Source organism: Musca domestica, unplaced genomic scaffold (genome assembly GCF_030504385.1).
Source record: "Musca domestica strain aabys unplaced genomic scaffold, Musca_domestica.polishedcontigs.V.1.1 6, whole genome shotgun sequence".
In the NCBI taxonomy this organism is placed as follows: Eukaryota; Metazoa; Arthropoda; class Insecta; order Diptera; family Muscidae; genus Musca; species Musca domestica.
In genome coordinates, this window is record NW_026712363.1 from 13,655,566 (window position 1) to 13,680,033 (window position 24,468).

General features: G+C 34.9%; 1 protein-coding gene across 1 annotated transcript in view; it reads left to right on the forward strand.

Annotated features, from left to right (window-relative positions):
- The window catches only part of LOC109611688 (uncharacterized), a 400,312-nt gene that overhangs the window by 313,086 nt on the left and 62,758 nt on the right, over positions 1-24,468 (forward strand). The window contains exon 3 of the mRNA XM_059129259.1: positions 16,370-16,485. Coding sequence (XP_058985242.1) covers positions 16,370-16,485 — 116 coding nt within the window. The remainder of the gene's footprint in view (positions 1-16,369; positions 16,486-24,468) is intronic.

Consider the following 24,468-nt stretch of genomic DNA (forward strand, 5'->3'; position numbering starts at 1 on the left):
TATTCAAAATTCCCACCTTTTGTGGTGGAGGTACCAGAAGGAGTGAACCGAAATATTCCATTTTAACAACAGGCCTTAGGTTGTGTGAAATTTGTAGACAATCAGACTCTTATATCACATTTTATAAGATTTGTAATTATTAACAATATTGACCCTTTGTTGGGGAGGTACTTGATGATTGTCCATCTTCGCACCTGACCTAGCACTGACGCAAATATTTTGATTTGAAAAGTGGGAGGAAAATCGGATTATCATTTCTCTTTCTGTACAGAAAATATAGAAGAGAAGTGGACCGATATATTCCATCTTAACATCAAAACATGGGTTAGTAAAAATATTGTTATGTGTAAAATTTGAAGATAATTGGACCCTTACATAATATTTTATAAGAGTTATAATTATTCAAAATGTTGACCCTTTGTGGGGAGGTAGTTAGATATGCAAAGTTGGAGCAAAATCGGATTATTGTTTCTCTTTCTGTGCAGAAAATATTTTGTTGAAAATTTCAACGTTTTTGTCAACGTTTTGTAGGTAAGGAGTTGACCGATATTGCCCATCTCTGAATTCGATCTTAGTTAGACAAAAATATTACGATGTGCCAAGTATGGACCAAATCGGATACTCCCTTCGAGATTTATCGTGCGCACCAACCAGATAGACAGACGGACGGACATCGATAGATCGACTCCAAATGTCCTGAAACAGATTTGGTCCAAAGAGACCTAGGGTCTAAAACCGTTATTTCGGCTAGGCACGTTTTGACCGTATCTAGCCATATGGCTGAGGATATAAATAGCCATATGGCTGAGGGTTAAAAATACCACATCACATCTTTTTGTCTATACATTTTCAAAAGTGTTACTTTCTAAATTGTGGAGAGTATTAAAAGTTCAAGCCTGCCGAACCAAACTTGACGGCCGTCTTAATTTGAATCCATAGAAACGGTAAAAACACAAATAAAAAGGCAGCAAAATTAAAACCGTTATGTGGGGTTGTCATATCCTGTAGTACCGACTCCGAGCTTCAAATTCGAAACGATTCAGGTGAATAATGTAAAAAAAAAAAAACGAATATAAAAGAAGAAGACGCGGGACCTGCATAAAAAATGTCCGTCATAGTACCTATTATGAAATGCAAATACGAAATTGACAAAAAATCCGGTAAATCTGAATTTCAAAATACTGAATTTCTGTAGGTATAGTCATGTGGGGGCTTTGCGAAAGCGTGAATTTTTGTCATAGACTGAAGTGCCCATTACATGTGCAAAATGCACATGAATGTAAAATGATACCCTTATATCTCAATTCTTTCCAAAAATCACAACAGACAGATGGACATTGTTAAATCGACTTAGAATTTTTTGCCGATCAAGAATTGGGTCTAACATATTCCGAGAAGTTACAAACGGAATGACAAATATACAAATATATTAATATAAAAATAGTTTCAGAATTTTCCAGGCTATGCTCACCACAATATGTCTATACGATAATCTCATATGTAGATTAACACATCTATAATTCCTGATTCCCATTTAAAGTGATTTTTATACCCTACACCACAAGGTGGTCATGGTATTATGTCTTTGTGCATTTGTTTGTAGCAGGCAAAAGGAAACGTGATAGACCCAGTGTACCTTTTGATGATCTGCATAGAATCACATTCTTAGTCGATTTATGCATGTCCGTCCGTCTGTCCATGTATTTTTGTAAACAAAATACAGGTCGCATTTATTATCCGATTGAGATGAAATTTTCCAAACAACATTTGTTTGGCCCAAGGAAGAACCCTATTGACCACACAACCAAATTAGACCTGAAAATAAGTATGCCAAATTTGATCGAAATCGGTTCAGATATAGCTATAGCTTCCATATATATTGTTCATCCGATTTGTTATTTTTGCTTCCGCAGCCGTAATATGCACTCTGTAACAATAATATTTGGGGAAATATATCAAATGCAGCTCAGAAATACCTTTGCTAAATTTTATCGAGATCGGTTCAGATTTGGATATAGCTCCCATATATATCTTTATCTGATTTCAAATTAATTTTGCACCAAATAGGCAATACAAGTCCGAATTTAAAAGATACAAATGCTTTGGCATATTTAGTCCTTTGAACTTTAAATTATAATTATAATCATAGCGTGTATGCTTGAACTCTCCCATAAAAACTTATAATTGTTATGTGGAGCTCTACTAAATTAGCAAAGTGGTGTAGGGTATCATAAAGTCGCCCCCGCCCGACTTAAGGACTTTCTTTACTGGTTTAAATAATATATTTTTCATATTTCAAAATATATATGCTACTATATATATTCTTTCATTCGATGATGGAATATATATATTCGCCTCTCCTAAATGATACATATTAATAGAAATTTAAATTTCATATAAAATAAATACAAATATTTAAAAATCTAAAATTGAGAATTACATTCGTTTATTTATGTATTAACCTTATTAACCTATTCATCAAGAGGTTATATTCTGCTTCATATAAATATCTGTTCAGGTTTTTATAGTTAGACTAGTAATTTTTCATATAATAGAGCAAACTTTTGGTTGATCGAAAATTTAGCTTGCTAAAACGACTTCTCATAATCCTTTTTCAATTTTGAGATCAAAGAAGTTTGGCAGATTTTGTTATTAAATTCGTGTCATAAAGTATGCAAATTTAACAAATTTACAGTATCCTGTACCATCTAAAAGACAAAAATCGATCTTGGCACAAGTTGGCAAAACTACACAATATCTGAGCCTTCTTCCTACTTCTTTCCTTACCATTAATTAATTTCAAATGCTCTTAACCTTAAACCAAATATAATTAATTTCCCATGCAAATTGTAATTTAAACAAACTCAAATATTCTGAGAGTAATGTCTTAGGCTATCCATTTTGGCCACATAAATCCTCATTTAAGTCATTAACATATTAGGTTGTAGATTATCACCAGCATTTACACCAAAACACTATTTAAGGCAAAACCAAAATCTAGAATAGTTTGGCAAACAAACTCAAACTGCATAAAGTTCTCTTTAAATTTCAAAATATATGCATGTGTAACGAAAGTTTGCCAAGCAAAGTCAGACGTACGTATGTATGTCACAACTACATATGTTTTTGTTACGCACACACATATACAGCAACAATTTCAAACCGCACCAGCAAAAGGCTAGACGATTATGGGTAAAGAACAATTACTTTTAGAAACATTTCGTCATTAAAGCACACATTCATGCAGACTATCATACCGTGTAATCAAGTAATTTGGGTGCTACATTTCATACGCATTTACCTTACTCACATACATATATATGTATATGCATAACCATGCCCATGCATACATATGTATTTGAATGCACATTTATTTAGGATGTCGGTGTAAAATGCGTGAACTCTTGCTTATGCTGATTGTTCGGTTTACCAAAAAAAAATGTTGTTTAAAATGCAACCGTTTCTATTTGGCATGTTAGCACAATGTAAATCGAACAAGGTTACACGTAAACCGTCGGAGACTGTAATTTTGTGTCATCCAATCAATTTTCGGAACTGCCGATAACAAAGTAAAAAATCTAAACAAAAAACATTTTATAGGTCGATGTATTGTTGAGACCTCTATATGGATATGCCCTCTTAGCATCTAACTAAATTGAGATATTTATTCAAAAAATGTATTTTTTTGCAAGTGATCATTTTGAAATATAGGCTATATTATTTGTAAACAAGTAAAAAGACGTTAAGTTCGGCCGGGCTCAACTTCTAATACCCTCCACCATTAGGCAAAGAAAACGTTTTTATACAAAAGTATCTGGATTCTAACATGTTTCACTTTAAACTACAAACTCCAGTAGTATAGGCAAGAGAATGTAGTTTGTTTTCAGAAAATAATATAGTGGTTGGAGCTGTTTAACGGGAGCCATACCAAAAAGGGAGCCAATGCAGACAATTGTATACTACCAACATTAAATACCACATGTGACTAGTATAATCAAAATACCAAATATGGGCCTAAATATCAAATACCGAATCATTGTATGGAAACTGTTGACCAATATGGACAATGTTTTGAGACCGGTTGTATAACCCATTAAAAAGTACATATACCATATTTCACACAAATCTATTAGAAAATGTGGATTAAATCGTCAAAATATCGGTTATCCATAGGAACCGTTATATGCGCTATAGGAAAACGTGGGCCTTGATATTCGAACCATTACGAACTACAAATACCAATTCGAAGACAAATGGCTACAGTCATCAATATTAACAGGAGCTAGAACCCATGACTAGTTACAAGTACAGAATTTTAGACAAATCCGCGGAAAAATGTGGCTACAACTATCAAAATACCGAATATCCGGAGGTACCGTTATATGGGGGTTATATGAAAACGTGGACCTATATGTGCGATGTTCCTCCATCACATCTAGAACCCAAAACGAAGTACAACTACCAAGTTCTAGCCGACTCCATAGGAGCTAGAACCCATTACGAACTACAAATACCAATTCTTAGACAAATGGCTACAGTCATCAAATATCGGGAGGTGGTATTAACAGGGGCTAGATCCCATAACTACTACTAATACCAAGTTTTAGACAAATCCGTGGAAAAATGTGGCCAACTCCATGCAAAAATGTGGCAAATCTCATCAAAATGCCGAATATAGGGGCTATACAAAAACGTGGACCTATTATAAAATGTTCTGCCACTCGAGGTAGAACCCATAACGAACTACAAATACCAATTTTTAGACAAATCGGTGGAAAATTGTGGCTAAAACCATAAAAATACCGAATATCGGGAGCTACCGTTATATGTGGGCTATTCCAAAACGTGGACCGATATATCTCATTTTCAATACCAACCATCCTAGACACAATACTAACTACTGTGACAAATTTTAAAGCTGTATGTCGAACTTCAACAGACGGACAGACCGCCAGTCCATTATGATCATCTGGTTTTTGTTTCCATAACAATTTTAAAAAGGCAAAAGTGTCAGTACAGGTTCATAGCCTTAGCTAATGACAATGTGTGTATTGAATTAACAAATCTTCTTTGCGAATCTATGAAATGTGGAGGGTGTATAAACTTTGCCATTCCGTTTGCATATATATTTTTATATCCTACACTTCATAGTGCTAAGGGTCTTATGTCTTTGTGCATTTGTTTGTAATATCAGCCCAAATGGACTGAATTTTGGCACTTCCAACGGAATTCAGTCCAGAAAGAAGTGCTTCAAATTTGTTGAAAATCGGTTCATAAATATAGGTATAGCTCCCATATATATGTTTCATCTAATTTGGATTTTAAAGTCCCCCACATGCGTAATATGCACTCCACAACAATGATTTTTGGTACCAGATATCAGATACAGCTCAGAAATAAGTGCCTAAATTTTTTTCAAGATCGGTGCAGATTTGGATATAGCTTCCACATATTGTGCACCAAATGGCTAATATCAACTCAAATGGACTGCAATTTTGGTACTTCTGACGGAATTCATCCCAGAAGCAAGTACTTCTAATTGAATTGGTGAAAATTGGAAACCATATATATGTTTCATCCGATTTGGTGTTAAAGTCCCTCACGTGCGTAATATGCACTCCACAACTAGGATATTTGATACCGGACATCAGATACAGCTTGAAAATGTCTTTGCCAAATTTTATCGAGACCGGTCCAGATTTTTATCCACCATCGATACCTTCCATATTTATAATATCAGTCCATATTGGAGTTTTCCATATTCAATGTAATTTTTCCACTTGGGGGAAACTCGGTGCAGTATTCTTATCGAAGTCATATCATGCATTATACAACAATGTTAGTTGCTACTAGGGGTACAAAACCCTCCGTCAAATTTGTTGAAAATCGATTCAGAGTTGGATATAGTTACCAAATTATGACTATTGTCAAACAATGATACGCATTCAAATAAGGTTCATAGTTGGTATGGCCTACTTCACATAAATTTCCTTCATAAACTCTTTTGTTACGGGAGCTCTACTAAATAGGCCTAGTGGTGTAGGGTATCATATGGTCGGGCCCGCCCGACTTTTGACATTTCCTTACTTAGAGTACTTAGAGTTTGTAATCGTCTCAACTGCATTCAGAAGAATAAAGTCAGCGTTGTACAATACCCCCCATATCATGGTACCTTCCGACATTCGATATTTGTAGTTCATTGTGGTTTCTAGCTCCAGTCCCAGAACATTGACAATATGGAACCAAGTTTTCCTATAGCCTCCATATACAAAATCTGGTAACGATATTCGGTACATTGATGATTTAAGCCACTTTTTCAACGGAATTGCTTGGAATTTGAAACTCGCAATATATAAGAACCCATATAGCAGAAAACAGTACATGTTCAAATTTTGGTATTGTGGCCATATAACATTTAGAAGAATTTACCCGCATACTCCGAACGAATTCATTGGAATTTGCAGTTAAAACTGGAACTCGTTTAAATATTAAATCCAAATACTTCAAAAATTTGGCCCAACCGAACTTAAAATTTTTTCTTGTTTTTATTGATTAGATCTAGGAAAGATTTCACACAATTTTGTAATGGCTAAGGAAGGGGGACGACGAATCATAGACATAGAATCAAGTAGCAAGTGCCCGCTAGTTGTTCTGCGAAAAGTCCACCCTAAAACATTTTTTTAAGAGTACGTGTTAGGACTTTTGTGTACTCAAAATGCACAATTTCTTCAGTTTGACAAATTATTTTTTATCACAAACTTTTGACTTTCAAGGTTTTCAAGTTTTTCCTTTTTTTCAACATTTCAACATTTTTAATGTTGAAGATTATCCGATTTTTCTATCCAAAGCTATTTAAACGTCTCCATGCGTAAACCCTAGAAAACTACAGTGACCTCAATATCAAATTACACACTTTCAGCCTTATCCCTTAGCCTAATACCAAATGTAGTACCGTCTAGTACTTTTGTAAGAATATAGGATACAATTCCAAACCACCGCCAAATATCAAACACAGATACCATCACTTAACTAAATATCAAATTTCAGAATTTTTTTCTTTATCTCATCACCCAATAGCAAATATTATACCATTCAGTACTTTTCGAACAATTATGGTACACATTTCCGAAACCATCTCCATATGTCCAGGCTTCACTTAAACAGTGAACCCAATACCAAATTTCATATTTAAAGCACCATCTCTACACCCAATACAAAATAGTAGTAAATATAGTACCATTTAATGCACATAAGTACGAATTTCCAAAGCTGCCTATATACCCCAATCCAAAACTTTCACGGCAATCCCAATTGCAAATTTCAGGATTCCAAAAAAAATTGTACCAAATTTAGTACCACGTAGCACACATAAGTACACAATTTTTTGCATACCCTTCAAATTTTAGGATTCCAGCTCTATCCGTTCACCCAAATCCAAATTGTACCAAATATAGTACTTTTCAGTACATAGAAGTGCCAATTTTCAAAACTACCTCCATATACCAACCCTAAGCTCCAACAGCAATTAGTTTCCGAATTTCAGGATACGAGCTGCATTGGTTCAATTGTACCAAATTTAGTACCATTTAGTTAGAAATTTATTTCCAAATGTATACCATTTCTACCGGTTCTCCCAAAATTTAAATTGTACCGCATTTAGTACGAATTTCCAAAATTTCTTACAAAATCCAATTCTACAAAACAATTCCAAAAACCTTTAGCGGTTCTCTTAACATTTAAATTGTACGAAAATTAGTTCCATTTAGTACACATAAGTACGAATTTCATAGACTACTTACATACCTCAGTCCTGCAATACAGTAGTAATCTTATTTCCATATTTCAGCATTGCAGCTTTATCAGTTTACCCAAATCGAAATTGTACCAAATTTAGTACCATTTAGTACTTTTTGTGCAAATAGGTAAAAATTTGGAAAACCATCTCCATAACCCAATTCTACACTACAATCTTAGGATTACAGTTTCATCCGTTCCTCTAAATTCTAGTTGTACCAAATTCAGGACCGTTTAGTATATTTCGTATACATAAGCACACTCCCACAACTACCTCCTTACATCGACCCAAATTCTCAACCTAGATTCACATTCAAAATCGCCTTGGAGTATATTTCATGCACTTATAGTGCGAACATCCAAAAACACTTTGGTACATCCATTAGTGACCCTCATTCCAAATCTAAGAGTTCTAGCTCTACTTGTTTTTGTCTGTATTTCGTACGTTTTAGTACTTTTCTTACCGTAATATTACGAATTTCCAAAACCCCAGCCTTATTTGACACCTTTGGACCAAGAACGACACTCATCTAAAACTTCAAGATTCTAGCTTCAGCCGTTTCATCTGGGCATTGATGAGTCGTTAAGTCAGTGAGTCAACTACATTACTCTTTTATTAATATAGATGATGATCAATGTGTGATCAGGACGAACTCTTTCTTCACTTTGTATGAGATTCGTCTTTATACCCTCGTCCTTCGGGCTACGAAGGGTGTATCATTTGATACGGCCAAAATGTGTGACATGGGCTATAACCATGTCGCTTGAGACGAAATCAGTTTCGTGACATTTGGTACGAATTGTGTGTACTATACTCGACTTTTTAACAAGTCTAGTATTATTTTCCTATCTTACTTTTCTAACCCTACTGTATGCACAGATAATACTCTAATACGGACGCATGCAGCTAATACGATAATAAAGTCCCCCTCCAAATTGTCAATCATTTCCGACCATGGTACTGAAGAGTAAGGTCTTTCTCCTAACCGTCCATCGTTCTAAATAACCTCTTCACCACATTATACGAATAATGTCACAACATTAACACACCAGTAAGCTCTCTATCAACTCTTCGTCTACATTCTCCATGCCACAACATCTCCTTTGTTATATGACGCATAACTAATAACGACAAGACTTTCCGGGTAATTGCACATATTTCCTCTGCTAAATCCTCAAATAACAATGTTAATTTCATACATAATCATTTCTAATATTAATTGATCCTTATTACATGTCATTTCCGAAAAACATCCAATCAATAATATTCTAGTTTACCGCAACTAAGCCATAAAATCCCTCGCTGCCCCTCAAACTTTCCTCCCCACAAAAAATCGAAAGTCACATACATACGGACATATGTATGAACCAATATGTCCTTGCACGCACACATTATTCGCATTTATGCACACCTGGACATCAATGTATTGGCTGTTCGAACAAACTGCAATCGTTGTTGCACATACGCACGTACGTAGACCACTGCTGTTATAGTTAGAGGTATATCATGGAAAGAAGATTAAACCATGGTGTGGGTAATTTACATAAATTGTTATAGTTCGGAATAGTTTTCATTCATGATGTTTTACGCACGTGTGTTTGAAGAGAAGAGATGTCGATAAGTTTGTGTTTTGGAATAATCTTAACTAATGAGTTGACAAACGTAGAACGTCAACTATTTATTTGAGATCACTTTGGTTCGATCTACAGAGCATTTTATATTATAGTTTATGAGCTTTATGACATAGAATGTGTGTGTTTCGCAATGGTAGCGCTGCGACTCGGCTGTGTCTGAAATTGTATTGCGTACACATGCTTCAAGCTTGCAAAAAAAATGTTTGCATTGGTTGGTAGTTTTATGATATTAATTCAATTACAGCCTCAACTACTATATTGAATGACGGCTTCCGGAATGATTGTTAAGATTTTGTTCTTCCATTACCTACCATGATATTTTAAAAGATATTTTATTTTCTTTACAATACAGGATGTATTAAATTTGTCATTTAATCTTCAATACTTCGAATTATTCATCGGAGAAATGGGAATTTGCCATACATGTTTGTGGCATTCCTAAGACGACATTGAAAATATGTCATATCGGTGTATATTAATGTATGGATACAGTTCCCCATATAACTGTATCTAAATCGGCCTTAATTTTACATTTCGTAAGCTCATTGGGTGGCAGAAAATATTCAATTTAGCGGTACTGCTTAATTTTAAGATACTTTGAAGGTTGCCCGCACAATTCCCCATTGTATTTAAATATTTAGAACTAGTTTTTGGGCTACCTTAGTTCAATATTTTAGAAATCTGTGTTGTTGTTTTGTACTAGAAAATAGCATTGAAAAAGGATCTTCCTTTTCTACGGTGGTCTGCTTCTTCCTTTAGAGACCCTGCGTATGAGCTATATGATGTGTATGGAATTTCTGATATCACTCATACGATAAGGAACTGGTGTACTGAACTATTAACTAGATTGACACAACTCTACTTTGCAGGGAGACAAAGACCTAAAATGGTATAGACTAGACAAAATGCATTCTGAGCAAATGGTCTGTGCATGTACTATGTAGAATAACACTTCATGACAGAGGCATGCTAATATAAAACAAGTAAAAACCAGTAAAGAAAGTCTTAAAGTCAGGCGGGGCCGACTTTATGATACCCCACACCACTTTGCTAATATAGTAGAGCTCCATATAACAATTAAAAGTTTTTATGGGAGAATTCAATCATACACGCTATGATTATAATTATAATTCAAAGTTCAAAGGATAAAATATGCCGAAGCATTTGTATTTTTTAAATTCGGAATTGTATTGCCCATTTGGTGCACAGGTAATTTGAAATCGGATAAAGATATATATGGGAGCTATATCCAAATCTGAACCGATTTCGATAAAATTTGGCAAAGATGTTTCTGAGCTATATTTGATATATTTCGCTGAATATCGTTGTTACGGAGTGCATATTACGGTTGTGGGTAACAAATATAACAAATCGGATGAACAATATATATGGGAGCTATAGCTATATCTTAGCCGATTTTGATGAAATTTGGCATACATATTTTCAGGCCTGATTTGGGTGTATATGCAAAATACCATACAATTCGGGCTGATATTACACGTTTGGTGCACAATAAAAGGCAAATCGGACGAAGATATACATGGGAGCTATATCTAAATTTTGACCGATCATCTCCAATTTCAATAGGGTCAAACAAATGATCTGATCTGTGCAAAATTGCATCTGGATCGGGCAATAAATGCGACCTGTACTTTGTTTACAAAAATACATGGGCAGACGGACGGACATGCATAAATCGACTCAGAATGTGATTCTATGCAGATCATCAAAAGGAACTATGGGTATATCTCGTTTCCTTTTGCCTGTTACAAACAAATGCACAAAGACATAATACCCTGACCACCATGTGGTGTAGGGTGTAAACATTAAGTTCGGCCTGGTGGAACTTTTTATATCCTCCACCAAATATAAAATGAAAAAAAAAAAAATTAAAAAAATCTGTTAAAATCTTATTATAGACATTGTGTGTCAGGAGCCATTGCCATATTCAAATACGAAAGTTGAAAAAAAACGGTGAAAAATGTAGCTAAAATCATCAAAATACATTATATTACCTCCCTATATACTATATTTTGATGATTTACATTACATCGGAGTTATCCGAAGACTTGGGCCTGCATAGACAATTTTGCAAATACGACATCTCAAATGATTTCGGTGAATATTGTACCTAAAATCGTCACAATGCCGAATATAGGGAGGTACTAATATATGGGGGCTATACGAAGGCCTGGACGTGCATAGACAATTTTCTGTCACAAACTGTAGTTCCCATTACAAACTCCAAATACATAATTTGAAACAACTACGGTAAATAATGTCCCTAAAATCATCAAAATACCGAATTTCGGGGGGTACCGTTATATATGGGCTATACGATATCGTGGATCTATTCCATGGGGTAAAATGCTTAGAAAGAACTTTAAGTATGCAGGGCTAAATCGTCGTAGAATTTTACGCTGATCAAGAATATGTATATTGTTGGGACTAAAATTATTATTTCGATGAGTTACAAACGGAATAACGAACTTAATATACCCTCCATACTATGTATGGTGGAGGGTATAAAAACATTAAATTAGGCCGGGTAAAGAAAACATTTTTATATAAAAGTATTTATATTCAAACGTGTTCTACTTTAAACTGCAAATATCTTACTGGTATAAATAAATAAATATTGAATAAATATTAAAAAATATTGAAAAATGAGCTTGGGGCAAAGCAATTGAAATTCCAAAAAGTGCAAGTACACCGCAACAGAAAGGAAATAGACTCAAAAGAGCTAAAGAGTTGCTTCGCTTGGCCGAAAGTGGTGAACTGCCTAATTTGGGTTTCTCCTTCATTTATTGTCCAGCAGTTTGTAAACTAACAAAATGATGGTGTTTATTTTCCAAAGAAATCAGCTGAAAATGTGCAACTTCGGTTGGCCACCAGAACTCAAGCGCCGGCCATGGTGATTGTGTGGGTCGCCATAACAGCCGATGGACGATATCCGCTCGTATTAATCAACCGTGGCATCAGAATAAATTCCGAATATTATTGTGAAAATATTCTGGAGAGTGTATTAAAGCCTTGGGCACGCAAGCATTTTGGTCGCAGACCTTTTCCAAAGAGGTCAGCTGAAAATGTGTAACTTCGGTTGGCCACCAGAACTCAAGCGCCGGCCATGGTGATGGTGTGGGCCGCCATAAAAGCCGATGGTCGCTCTCCGCTCGTATTAATCAACCGTGGCATAAAAATAAATTCCGAATATTATCGTGAAACTATTCTGGAGGGTGTATTAAAGCCTTGGGTATGCAAGCATTTTGGTCGCAGGCCTTGGACATTCAAACAGGACTCAGCTCCATCGGACTCAGCACGCACGATGAGCCTCAAAATGAGGTTCATCGCTTCATTTCCAGCGCACAATGTTCACCAAAATCTCTGAATACCAATCTATTGGAATATTGTGTCGGGGTAATTTTGAAAAGCAAGGTTGGTAGTAAAAAGTGTCGATCACCTCAAGCTCATCGCGGGAATGGGCCAAAATACAGCAGAGCAACATTCGGGCGGCGTGTGATGGTTTCATTGGCCGTATGAAGGTCATAATTCGTGCCAAAGTTGACCAATGCGAACAAATCTAAACTTATTCTAAAATGTGATGCTATTTTGTTTTTGTTTTAAATTTAAAATTTAATGTCGACATAACGATGCCCGTCCGTCTGTGGAAATCAATCGAGCTTTCGAGCAAAATGAAGTAGATTGATAAAGTTTTACTCATATGCATGTTAGGTCTGCAGGACTTTTGGTATTGAAAATGGGCTATACAGGTTCACATTTGGTATATATGTCCATAAACTTTACCGATAGATTTAAAGTTTTATGGGTGTTTCACCCACAATTTTTAGAATTTTCGGCGCGTGTTCCCATTATATCAAAAGAATATAACTGTCAATATATGTCTAAGTTTTGCTATAGTCCCTATATAACTTTACCTCCTGATATTTGATATTGTGATAATTTGTGTCACACTTTTCACCGGAAATGTTTCAAATTTGGAATTTTAAACTCTTAATGGGTTCATGTAACAAATTGTCAAAAAAAATTGCTCGTAGAAGTCCACGTCTTCGTATGGGTCCCATATTGTGGTACCTCCCCTATATTCGTTATTTTGATGATTTTAGCGTATTATTCACCGGAATTGTATCAAATTTAGTATTTAAAGTTTCTAATAGGTACTACCGTCCTGTGACAAAAATTGTCTATGCAAGTCCATGTTTTCGTATAACCCCCGTATATAATACCACTTCGATAGTCGGTATTTCGATGAGTTTAGAGAAATTATTCACCGCAATTGTTTCAATTTTCGTATTTGAAGTTCCCAATGATTGATACAGTCTATGACAGAAAATTGTATATTCAACACTAGATCATCGTATAGTCCCCATAAAACGGTACTTCTCTATATTCGGTATTTTGTTGATTTTGGAAGTATTCTTCAACAATTTTTTTTTTAATTTGCAAATTCCTTCCAAAAGGTGGAGGTTATTCAAATACAGGCAAGGAAAGGAAGAAATCTACTGTTTTGATTTCATAAGGTTTAGTGGGTCCTTGTAGAGACCCTGGCTGCGAATGAGCTTACCCCAACTGAGTAATTCCATTGTCTATCAAATTTCATTAATCTATATTAAAAATTCCACAATACATTTTTCAATATGGAATGTGGAAGCAAATGGCGTGTTGTACTACTGGACTAATACTATCTTTTAAATTTCCCACCCTCAAGTTTATGACCCTACAAAATTTCCATATTTAAATTTAAAATATCTTAATTTTAAAAATAAATATCCAGTTTTTTGTAAAATCCAACAACATGAATACAAATAGAAAGTTACGCCCTTTTCAAAAACCAGACCATCAGGATATGGTGTTCATGACAGCATGCAATTGCTCGAACAAAAAAAAAACAGCACTCCATTTGAAGGCTAGAACAAGCCCTACAGAATGTGGTTTCCTTTGTTGAATATTTAAAAAGGTTTCAAATCCTTCTTCTTTGCAAGATATGTTCGAAAAAAAAAGAAAACAAAACCAAAAACATTGGGCAGGTGGTTTCCACCAAAAGTTACTGCCTCTTTTGGCTTAGCAGTCAGAATATTTGAGTTTTTTCCTTTTCCCGTTATTCCACAACAATATGCAAAAGTCTATGAAGGATTCAATTATAAACCCTCCCTCCGCCCACACAAGGATTATGCTGGTGGTAGGAGTCCGTGATGATTTGCCTTTGCACATTGTTTGTTTTTTTTTTTTTTTTCATTTTTTGTATAAATTGAAAGAAGGTTGTGGCTGCTTTTGACTATATTTTGGTATTCGGCCAAAAACAATAACTTATGTGTTGGGCAAAAAGGCATTAAAAACAATTGCATTTGGCAGTTCAAGTGCTTAGTATGTAATATTGTTTTTTATTCCTTTCGATATTGGCTTGGGTAGGAGTTGTGACTTTATAAGAATTTGGGGGGAAGGCTTAGTGAAGTTTTGGTTTTAATCATTGAAAAAGCTGAGAAACACATATCAATTTGTCGAAATTTGTTTTTGAATGGGGTTTCATCATAAATTTCATAAACCTATCATGAAATTTATGATTCCGTATAACTACAGGGTGAGATAAAAAAAAACTGCAACGAAGTCCAACACCATAATTTTTAGATTTTTTTTTTTTTTAAATTTTATTGAATGAAAGCAAAAAAACTCGGGAATAGCATCAAATTTTAGAATATGTTTAGATTTGTTCGAATTGGTCACGTTTGGCACGATTTATGGCCTTCAAACGGCTAATGAAACCATCACACGCTGCCCGAAAGTTGCTCTGCGGTGTTTCGGCCAATTCCTGGCGAGGCGCTTGCTTGAGGTGACCGACACTTTGGTATTTTTTTAGTGCCAACCTTGCTTTCCAAAATTCTCCAGACACAATTGCCTAACGGACTCTAGATTTTGGATTTGAGCGCTGGAAATGAAGCTAGGAACATCCTTTTTAACAATTCTTGGGTGACGCGTGCTGAGTGCGATGGTGCTGAGTCCTATTGGAATGTCCAAGGTCTGCGGCCAAAATGTTTGCATGCCCAAGGCTTTAATACACCCTCCAGAATATTTTCGCGATATTATTTTGATGCCACAATACGAGCGGAGAGCGACCATCGGCTGTTATGGCGGTCCACACCATTAAAATGGCCGGCGCTTGAGTTCTGGTGTCCAACCGAAGGTGCACATTTTCAGCTGACCGCTTTGGCAAGTAAATGCGATCAAACTGCTGGATAACGAATGTTTTCTCATCGAAAAAACAAATTTTGCAGTTCACCACTTTCGGCCAAACGAAGCATCTCATTAGCTCGTTTGAGTCTATTTTTTTCTGTTGCTGGTACGAGACTCAAAATATTTATTCACATTTAAATGATATTTCTATTCTAGAGATAGCCACTTGTGGTGTTCCTGCCAAATATAAAGAAATCACAATATCCCGCTTGAATTCCACCACGAATAACTTTATTTCCGGAAAAATCTCACTAAAATGCTTTTGTACGCTTATAAGCAATATAATGGGCTGTCCCTGGAATAGAAATCACAACAGTCTGAAGTTGGTTGCAGGTTTTTCATCTCGCCCTGTACTGGAATTAAATTTTTATTGGCCAAATTTTTTGAAATTGCTTTAAGATAAATTGACGTCATGTATATTGTCCCTCACTCCTAAGCAACCTTAGCTGATTTTTGGGCTCCCAATTTTCACTAAAAAAATTAAAAATGGACGACCTATTATTTTTCAATTAAATTGCTTTTCCAGTTTATATTTTCAACCCCCATTGGACCAAAAAAAAAAAACAATTTTATCCTCCATTATCACTTTCATTGTCCTTCAAAACTATAATAATTTCCTTGTTCTTATACTTCGTTAATCCCAAACAATCATCTTTCTTATTTCATTATTTTTGTTCTTCTCCTTTCATTACAGGTTGTGCTTTCTTAACATATTTTACTCCAGATAGCACCACGGCGTCTACCTCACCAACTGCCTTAACAACAGCAGCAGCTGCAACCATTCTAAATGATAAACAAGCTTTAACAGGGGTAAGTAGAACAAAGACAACAGCAAAAAATAGTTCGCCAAACGCTTTTGTGTTTTTGTTTTTGCGAGGATGTTATTAATATCCTGAACAGCTTTCTCCCCACCCCCCCTCTTTTTAAGAAAAACTCAACACAACACACCACTTTATCCTTAAGACACATTTAATACTTCTTTCTTTTCGTCTTAGATATACGAATTTTCACAAATTTCCCCAGAATCTAGTAATTAGAGTAGAGGAAGTTTAAAAATAGCAAAGAAAATTATTTCAATAAGCTATAGCAGTAGTTTTTCGATTGTTTTGTTTAATAATTTTTAAAACTTTTTTTCTGCTGACTATCTTTTATTTGTGTTTCATTTGATGCATGCTACTTTTTTGATGATAAAACTAGAGTTTTCACTGCTGAACATTAATTGTTATTTTATTCTCATTCAAAATAATCGATATCTAATATTGAAGACATATTTATATACATTATTATTTTTATATAATTTTGAAGACATATAATGATACTAATTGTATCAGTTTTAATGCAAAAATTGGAGTCGAGCATTGAAACTCATTCCAGCAATCGAAATAGGATTTGTACAACGGTATACTTCATTTTTGTTAAATACTTCGATTTTGCTGTATACATTATCCAATGTTAACATAACACATACATTCTTTGAGATGGAATTTTTGGTTAAAATTGTAAAATCTTGAGTTTCTATAACTTTTGTGCGATTTTTGAAAATGATTAGCTTTATCCAGCAAAATTCTCAAAAGATTGATTTTAAAAGGATTTCATTCGAAATTATTTCCACATTATTGCAAAGAAGTACTGTTGAACCTTATACTTTTTTTTAGATCTTTTCCACTTGCTGATTTATATACGCAACATACAAAGTAATACTTAACAAGTAAAAAAAAAAAATAAATAAAATCCGTTTAAATCTTAAAAATACCGAATGTAGGGTCTATCCGATGACATGGACCTGCATAGGCAACTTTTGTCTGAAGGCCACTATAATATTATAATGCGAAACTTGAAGGAAAACAAGTAAAAAAGCAGTAAGTTCGGCCGGGCCGAACTTTGAATACCCTCCACCATTTGGAACGAATTAAAAAATTAAAAAAAAAAAAAAAATAAAATCCATTAAAAATTCTTTTAAAATCTTTAAAATATCTAATATAGGAAGGTGCCGATATATGTGGGGATAAAAGATATTGTGAACCTATAAAGACAAATCTATGTCTGGGTGTAAAGTACTCACAAGGAACTCCTTGTGTGGATTTTCATATAATTTTATTGGAAAAAGTGGCTAAGATAATCAAAATACCGAATATAGGGAAGTAGCGTTATAGGGGAGATATACGATATTGTTGACCTATATAGACAATTCCGTTTCAGGGGGAAAAGTGCTCACAAAGAAATCCGTGTGTGGATTTCAGATAATAATATTGGAAAATTTGGCTAAAATCATCAAAATACCGAATATCGCGGGGTATCGTTATATGGGAGCTATACGATATCGTTAACCTATATAGAGAATTCTCTGTCGGGGGGTAAAATGCCCACAAAGAACCCATGTGTACAAAGAACCTCTGTGACCATTCCGTTGAAAAATGTGGCTAAAAAACATCAAAATGCCGAATATCGGGGGTACCGTTATATGGGGGCTATACGATATCGTGGATAATTCTCTGCCGAGGTATAAAGTACCCACAAGGAACTCCTTGGGTAAAATCATCAAAATACCGAATATCGGGGGGTACCGTTATATGGGGGATGTACGATATCGTGGATATAGCACATCTTTGAACTTGACCTGCCTGCAGACAAAAGTTTCGTTTAGACTGTAGCGTTATTACAACAGACGGACGGACAGGGCTAAATCAACTTAGAATTTTACGCTGATCAAGAATATATATACTTTGTTGGGTCTAAAATGATTATTTCGATGAGTTACAAACGGAATGACGAACTTAATATACCCTCCATACTATGTATGGTGGAGGGTATAAAAAACCATTTTCAATACCAAGTCATGTAGATATAATAAACGTTTTTATTAAAATTTTATCAACCTACTTAATTTTGTTCGAAAGCTAGAGTCATTTCCACAGACGGAGGGGCACAGAATTTTATGCTGATCAAGAATATAAATATTTTGTGGGATCTAAAATATATATTTCTTTCCTGTGGTGAAGGATATAAAAATGTGATAGAATTTACTTTCGAAATAAGACTCCTAATCATATAAGTTTGAACTTATAACAACAGTATAAATTTGTGCATGGGGAGCACAACGAAAGCGAAAGGAAATACAAACATTTCATGTAAATTGCATTTTTTATACCCTACACCACATAGTGGTAAGATTATTATGTCTTTGTGCATTTGTTTGCAACATGGAAAAGGAAACGAGATAGAGCCATATTTACTTTTGAAGATTCTCAAAGAATCACTTTCTGTGTCGATTTACGCATGTCAGTCATTTAATCTGTCCGCCCGTCTGTCCGTATATTTTTTTTTGAACAAAATGCTGGTCACATTTATTATCGGATTGAGATGAAATTTTCCAAACAATATTTGTTTGGCCTAGAGACGAACCCTATTAAAATTGATAAAAATCGGTTCTAATTTAGATTTAACTCCCATATATATCTTCAACCGATTTCGGGTTAATTGTGCTCCAAATGGCCAATATGAGTCCTAATTATCTCAATTTTCAGATATAGCTATGGCTCCCATATATACTTTTTGTCAGATTTGCTGTTTAAGTCCCTCACATGCGGAATATTAACTCCACAACAATAATCTTTGGTACCAGATACCAGATGCAGCTAAAAGCAAGTGCTTCAGATTTTAGTCAATTGGTTCAGATATAGCTACAGCGCCCATATATATATGCTTCATCCGATGCGTAATATGCACTTCACAACAATGATATTTGATACCGGTCATCGGATACTGCTCGAAAATGCCTCTACCAAATGTCATCGAAATCGTTTCAGATTATTATATAGCTTCGATATACATTGCATCCTATTTTACTGTTATTGCTCACCATATATGTAATATCAGCCCATATTGAATACATTTTTCACATTCAACCGAATTTTACCACTTAGTGAAACTCGGTCCGGTATACCTATTGCTCCAATAAAATTAATATAATTCTTATCTTTGTCATATCATGCACTATGCAACAATGTTTTTTGGCGAATATTTGGTATGATCTACTTCACATAAATTCCCAATATAAACGTTTTTGTTAAGGGAGCTCTACAAAATACGCATAGTGGTTTTATGTTTATGTAACACATGTTTAATTCAAATCGAAATCTCCCTTTATACTTAATTTTCTAAATTAAAAATTGAATTTAATTGAAAGTCTGCGAACTAAAGAAGTTGACATATTCAATATATGCTACGAAAACATATCATCAATTTCTTTAATAAACAAGTAAGCAAAGGCTATAGATGTGCGGGGCCGACCATGTGATACCCTACAACACTACAATGTTTTAGAAGCCCCATTTTGGAAGATTTCGCTTATGTCCAGGTATTTCCCTTAGCTTTTTGATCAGGGGCATGGCCATCTAAATTGAAAGGGTCCTACCCAGCCCTAAGGTCCAGCCCCATTCTAAATTCTGCGTCGATTGGTAGAGCACTGTCCAGATATTACCCTTAGATTTTTGATCAAGGACATGACCATCTAAATTGGAAGGGTACTGCCCAGCCCTAAGCTCTAGCCCCATTCTAAATTTCGCGTCGAGCAACTGCAAAATCAGGATATTTTTTAGTTTTTGGTTCATTTCAACCCCTAAATATTATGCGATCTTTTTCAATTTCGTGAGGATCGGGCCATAATTGCGACCTGTAGCGTGATTACAAATTAACATGGACAGACAGACGGACGGACATACATAGCTAAATCGGCTAAGCTCGGCGAGATAGGAAGATCCATATACAGGGTTGCCCATATTCGACGGACCCATCTGGCAACGCCATAACTTTTGACAGAGATGTCACATGGCTAATAACATACCGCGTTTGAAGCGTCAGTCCAAGCAGATTTTTACCATGAACCAATACACGCCACGCGAGCGCTCTGAAATAGTTGAAATTTACATTCAACAGAAGAAGTCAATTGTGAAAACTCAACGTGCTTTTAAATCATTAAAAAATGTGAGAAGTGCGCCTTCTAAGAACACCATTAAGCGTTCATACGAAAAATTTTCGACTATAAAAGTCGACCAAGGCGATCGGCCGAGAATATCGCTGCCGTACGAGCCAGTGTTGAGAGGTCCCCAAGAACATCCCAAAAACGCCGTTCTCAGCAGTTGGGCATGGCTCGGTCCACTTTACAACGGATTATTCGCATTGATTGGCATTTGTTCCAGCACAAAATTCAATTGACGCAAAGAATGTTGCCTGCGGACAAGCCTCGTCGATTGGAATGGGTCCAAAGAGTCATCGAAATGGCCGAAGATGACGAGCAATTTTGGAACAAAATGATCATGTCCGACGAAGCCCAAAATCCTCAGGAGATTCAAGAAGTGCCTCTTCATGACGAAAAAGTCACAGTTTGGTGCGGCGTTAGTGCGAAAACGGTTATTGGGCCGTTTTTCTTCCAAAATGAAAATAGCCATGCTGTTACCATCAATCAGGAGCGTTATCGCGACATGATGACCAATTTTGTGATGCCAATTATTCGTCGAAAGCGTATGAGGCAGTTCTGATTTCAACAAGACGGCGCTCAACCGCACACAAGTCGCTTAAAAATAGATTTTCTGAAGAATTTGTTTCCGGGTCCGTCGAATATGAGCATCCCTGTATTGTTTCCTATGTGGGAAACCAATATTTCGAGGTGTTACATAATGTTTTACCCAATCAAACTATAATACCTCCAACACATAGTGTTGTAGGGTATAAAAGCCTGTTTATTTTTGAGAAATTAGGTATTTTTATATATATTTATAATTTCATTGTCCAATAGCCATTCTGGGTTGTGGAAAATTCCAAATGGATTTGGCAATACTCGTTTGTAGATTAAAACACCAAAGGCGCCTCGGGTTCTAAGGCCAAACTTTGTTTAAACCTTTATATAGTTTTGACTATATACAAAGGATACCCATATTATGATATAATTTTGAAACATTTAGGGTAGAGCTTTAAACTTTGGCAGAGATCTTTGGATTACATCTAGAAACAGCAATGAACAAAATGGATCATATCTCTCCACTTTCTTGTATAGTCCATGTATAAAATATCTCGATGAGTTTTCTTCGCTGCTGGGAATATTTCCTGTTTTGGACATATTTAATTTCACAAAATGTTTGCTGTTTGAGTACTTATTATGTGGGAACGCCATTTGATGTTATAGGTCTAGGACCTATAGTAGAATTTTTTGACATATAATTTTGTAGAATATTTTGACTTGCTACGATCGCGTTAAAAAGGGATCGTTTAAAAATATATTTTGAAAAAGAAACCATTAATTCCCCATTGGTGAAGCGAGGTTTCAAATTTTAAACCAAAAGAATCCTCGTGTTTTTATCTGGAATATTGCCGATGAATCTTAGTCCGAAATTTCCAAAAAAAATGTGGATTTTAGCTCAACATTCATAATCTGCTGGATTTTCCCTGAAATTATATGTTGAGTTGCACAGTGTAATTTCTAATGTTGTTGCGTACCATATATGAATTCCTTATGCGATAAGTCATATAGGATAAAGCTTGACAAGCAATATATAATTGTGACAATTTAGATTTATAAATTCACACAATTTTCCACTTATCCTAACCAAACAAACACAAAAACAATTTACGTATATCAGGTTTGGAACATCCCATTGTTGGCAAAACTAGTCCATTGGCGGTAGAAATATATTTTGAATTCCTCATTCCAGTTCGGCCAAAAAAAAAGAAACACTTCCTCACTAACTCTTTGTTAACCTAACAAATAAATTAATTGAATGTATTTGCAATCAAAATCCATTGTACTACAAGTATTATTGTTATTAAATCGAATTTATTATCGACTAGAAAGCTATGCTAAAATATTTAAATAATAATACAATTTGTACAGCAAATAGCTGTGTAAATAATAGCAAATAGCTTAACATTCATTCATTTATCAAATCCAAACAGCTCTGGTAGCACAATTTACTGCATTAACCGCATTTATAAATTAAATTGAATAACAACATAAATTAAATATTCCCAATAACAATGTAGCTGATAATACAAAAACTCCAAATGATAACTCTTATACCGCATTCTCGGCCATATCTCTCCCAAAAAAATACCGGCCATCCTACCCCCTATTTGTTAAAATAAAACATTGCCACAATATACTTTAATCCGCGTGGCATTATTTTTAAAGTGTTAACAAAAATGTTTAAATGTTTTTATTTATGACCTCCAAAAATAAATTGCTTTAGACCGTCTGTCTGGTGGTCTGCTCGCCAATTCATATTTTGTATAACAACAGCAATAATAATAACAGCGACAACAAATTGCCAGCAACGTTTGAAAAACAACTGCAAATAGTGTTTATGTTATAAATTAGAAACACAAAATAAATATAAAACAAATTAAATGGATTTAAAAAGCCAGGTGATAATTTATCAAAATTGCGAAAATTTAAGGAAATTAATTGGTGGATAGTTTTTATAGTATTTTAAAATATTTGTTATATTTATTTTAGTCACATTTTCCACGGAAATTGCATGGGATGCTGTGTTTGAGTTCCAAGGCTTTGCAAAATTTAATGTTGATTGATAAGACAATTTCGATGTCTACCACGAAGCCTTCAAGATTCTTACACTCCAAATGAAGTCTGTTGTTGTCAGCTGCCCTTTTAATGGTTTTCTAAAATTAATAATTTCACCACACAAGCGTGTTGTTTTACTGAAAACCGAATGTTAAACCCTTCAAGCGATTTGGTTTAAGTGGTGTTGTTAAAAATGAGTCAGAAAAGCAAAATAAAGCAAATCGATGGAGAATTATGGAATAGACTCAATAAGTTATATCTTTGAAAGAAGCGTTTTACATAAAATAAAAAACTTAATATGCTAAAATTCAGCAAAATTAAATGAAAAACATTTTCAAAACATAAGAAATACTTCAAATCGGAGTTATCCTTTCAAGGGGACTATTTCAAAAAATGTACCGATATGACACCATTGATCAAATTTTTAAATCCTATCCTACATATTGCGGAATATACCTCAAACTAATGAGATCTCTTTGTATATGGTCAAATATATATGGCGTTAACAACATTTGGCCACATAACTCACAACTCCTTTGGGGCGTTGATCTTAAAACGATTTATTTCAAGTCCACTTGGTATTAGCCACATCTTGATCTAAACTGAATATTTGTATAGTAAAATTATAAGAAAATTGGCAGCGAGTTCGGGAAAAGTGCTAAATTTTTCAGAAATAAATAAAGTTTTTTATTAACAAAATATGGCTACAAAGAGTATATATCATTTGATACGGCCAAACATGCCTCACAGAAATAGCGGTTTTAGACCCTAGGTCTCTATTGACCAAATCCGTTTCAGTACATTTGAAGTCGATCTAAGTTAGAATCGAGTTCGGTGATGGGCAAATTCGGTCCCAAATCCCAATATCTTAAATTACACACATCGCAATAATTTTATTAACCCAAGTTCTGGTGTGAAGATGGAATATATCGTTCCACTCCTTCCGGTACCTAATCCACAAAGGGTCAAAATTTTGAATATTCATGAAGCTCATAAAAAACGAAATTAACATCCGATTCCATTCAGACTCAATATTTCCATCAACACAAGATCTGTTATAAGGATGGTAGAGATCGAACCATTTCTCCCCCACATAGGATGTAAATGTTCGATTCCCTTCAAATTTTGAAGATAGCAATATTTTTATCTGTATTAGATAAAGTGGAAAACTTCGGTCCGCTATATCTGTGGCGTCACGCATATTTCTACATTTCCAAAAT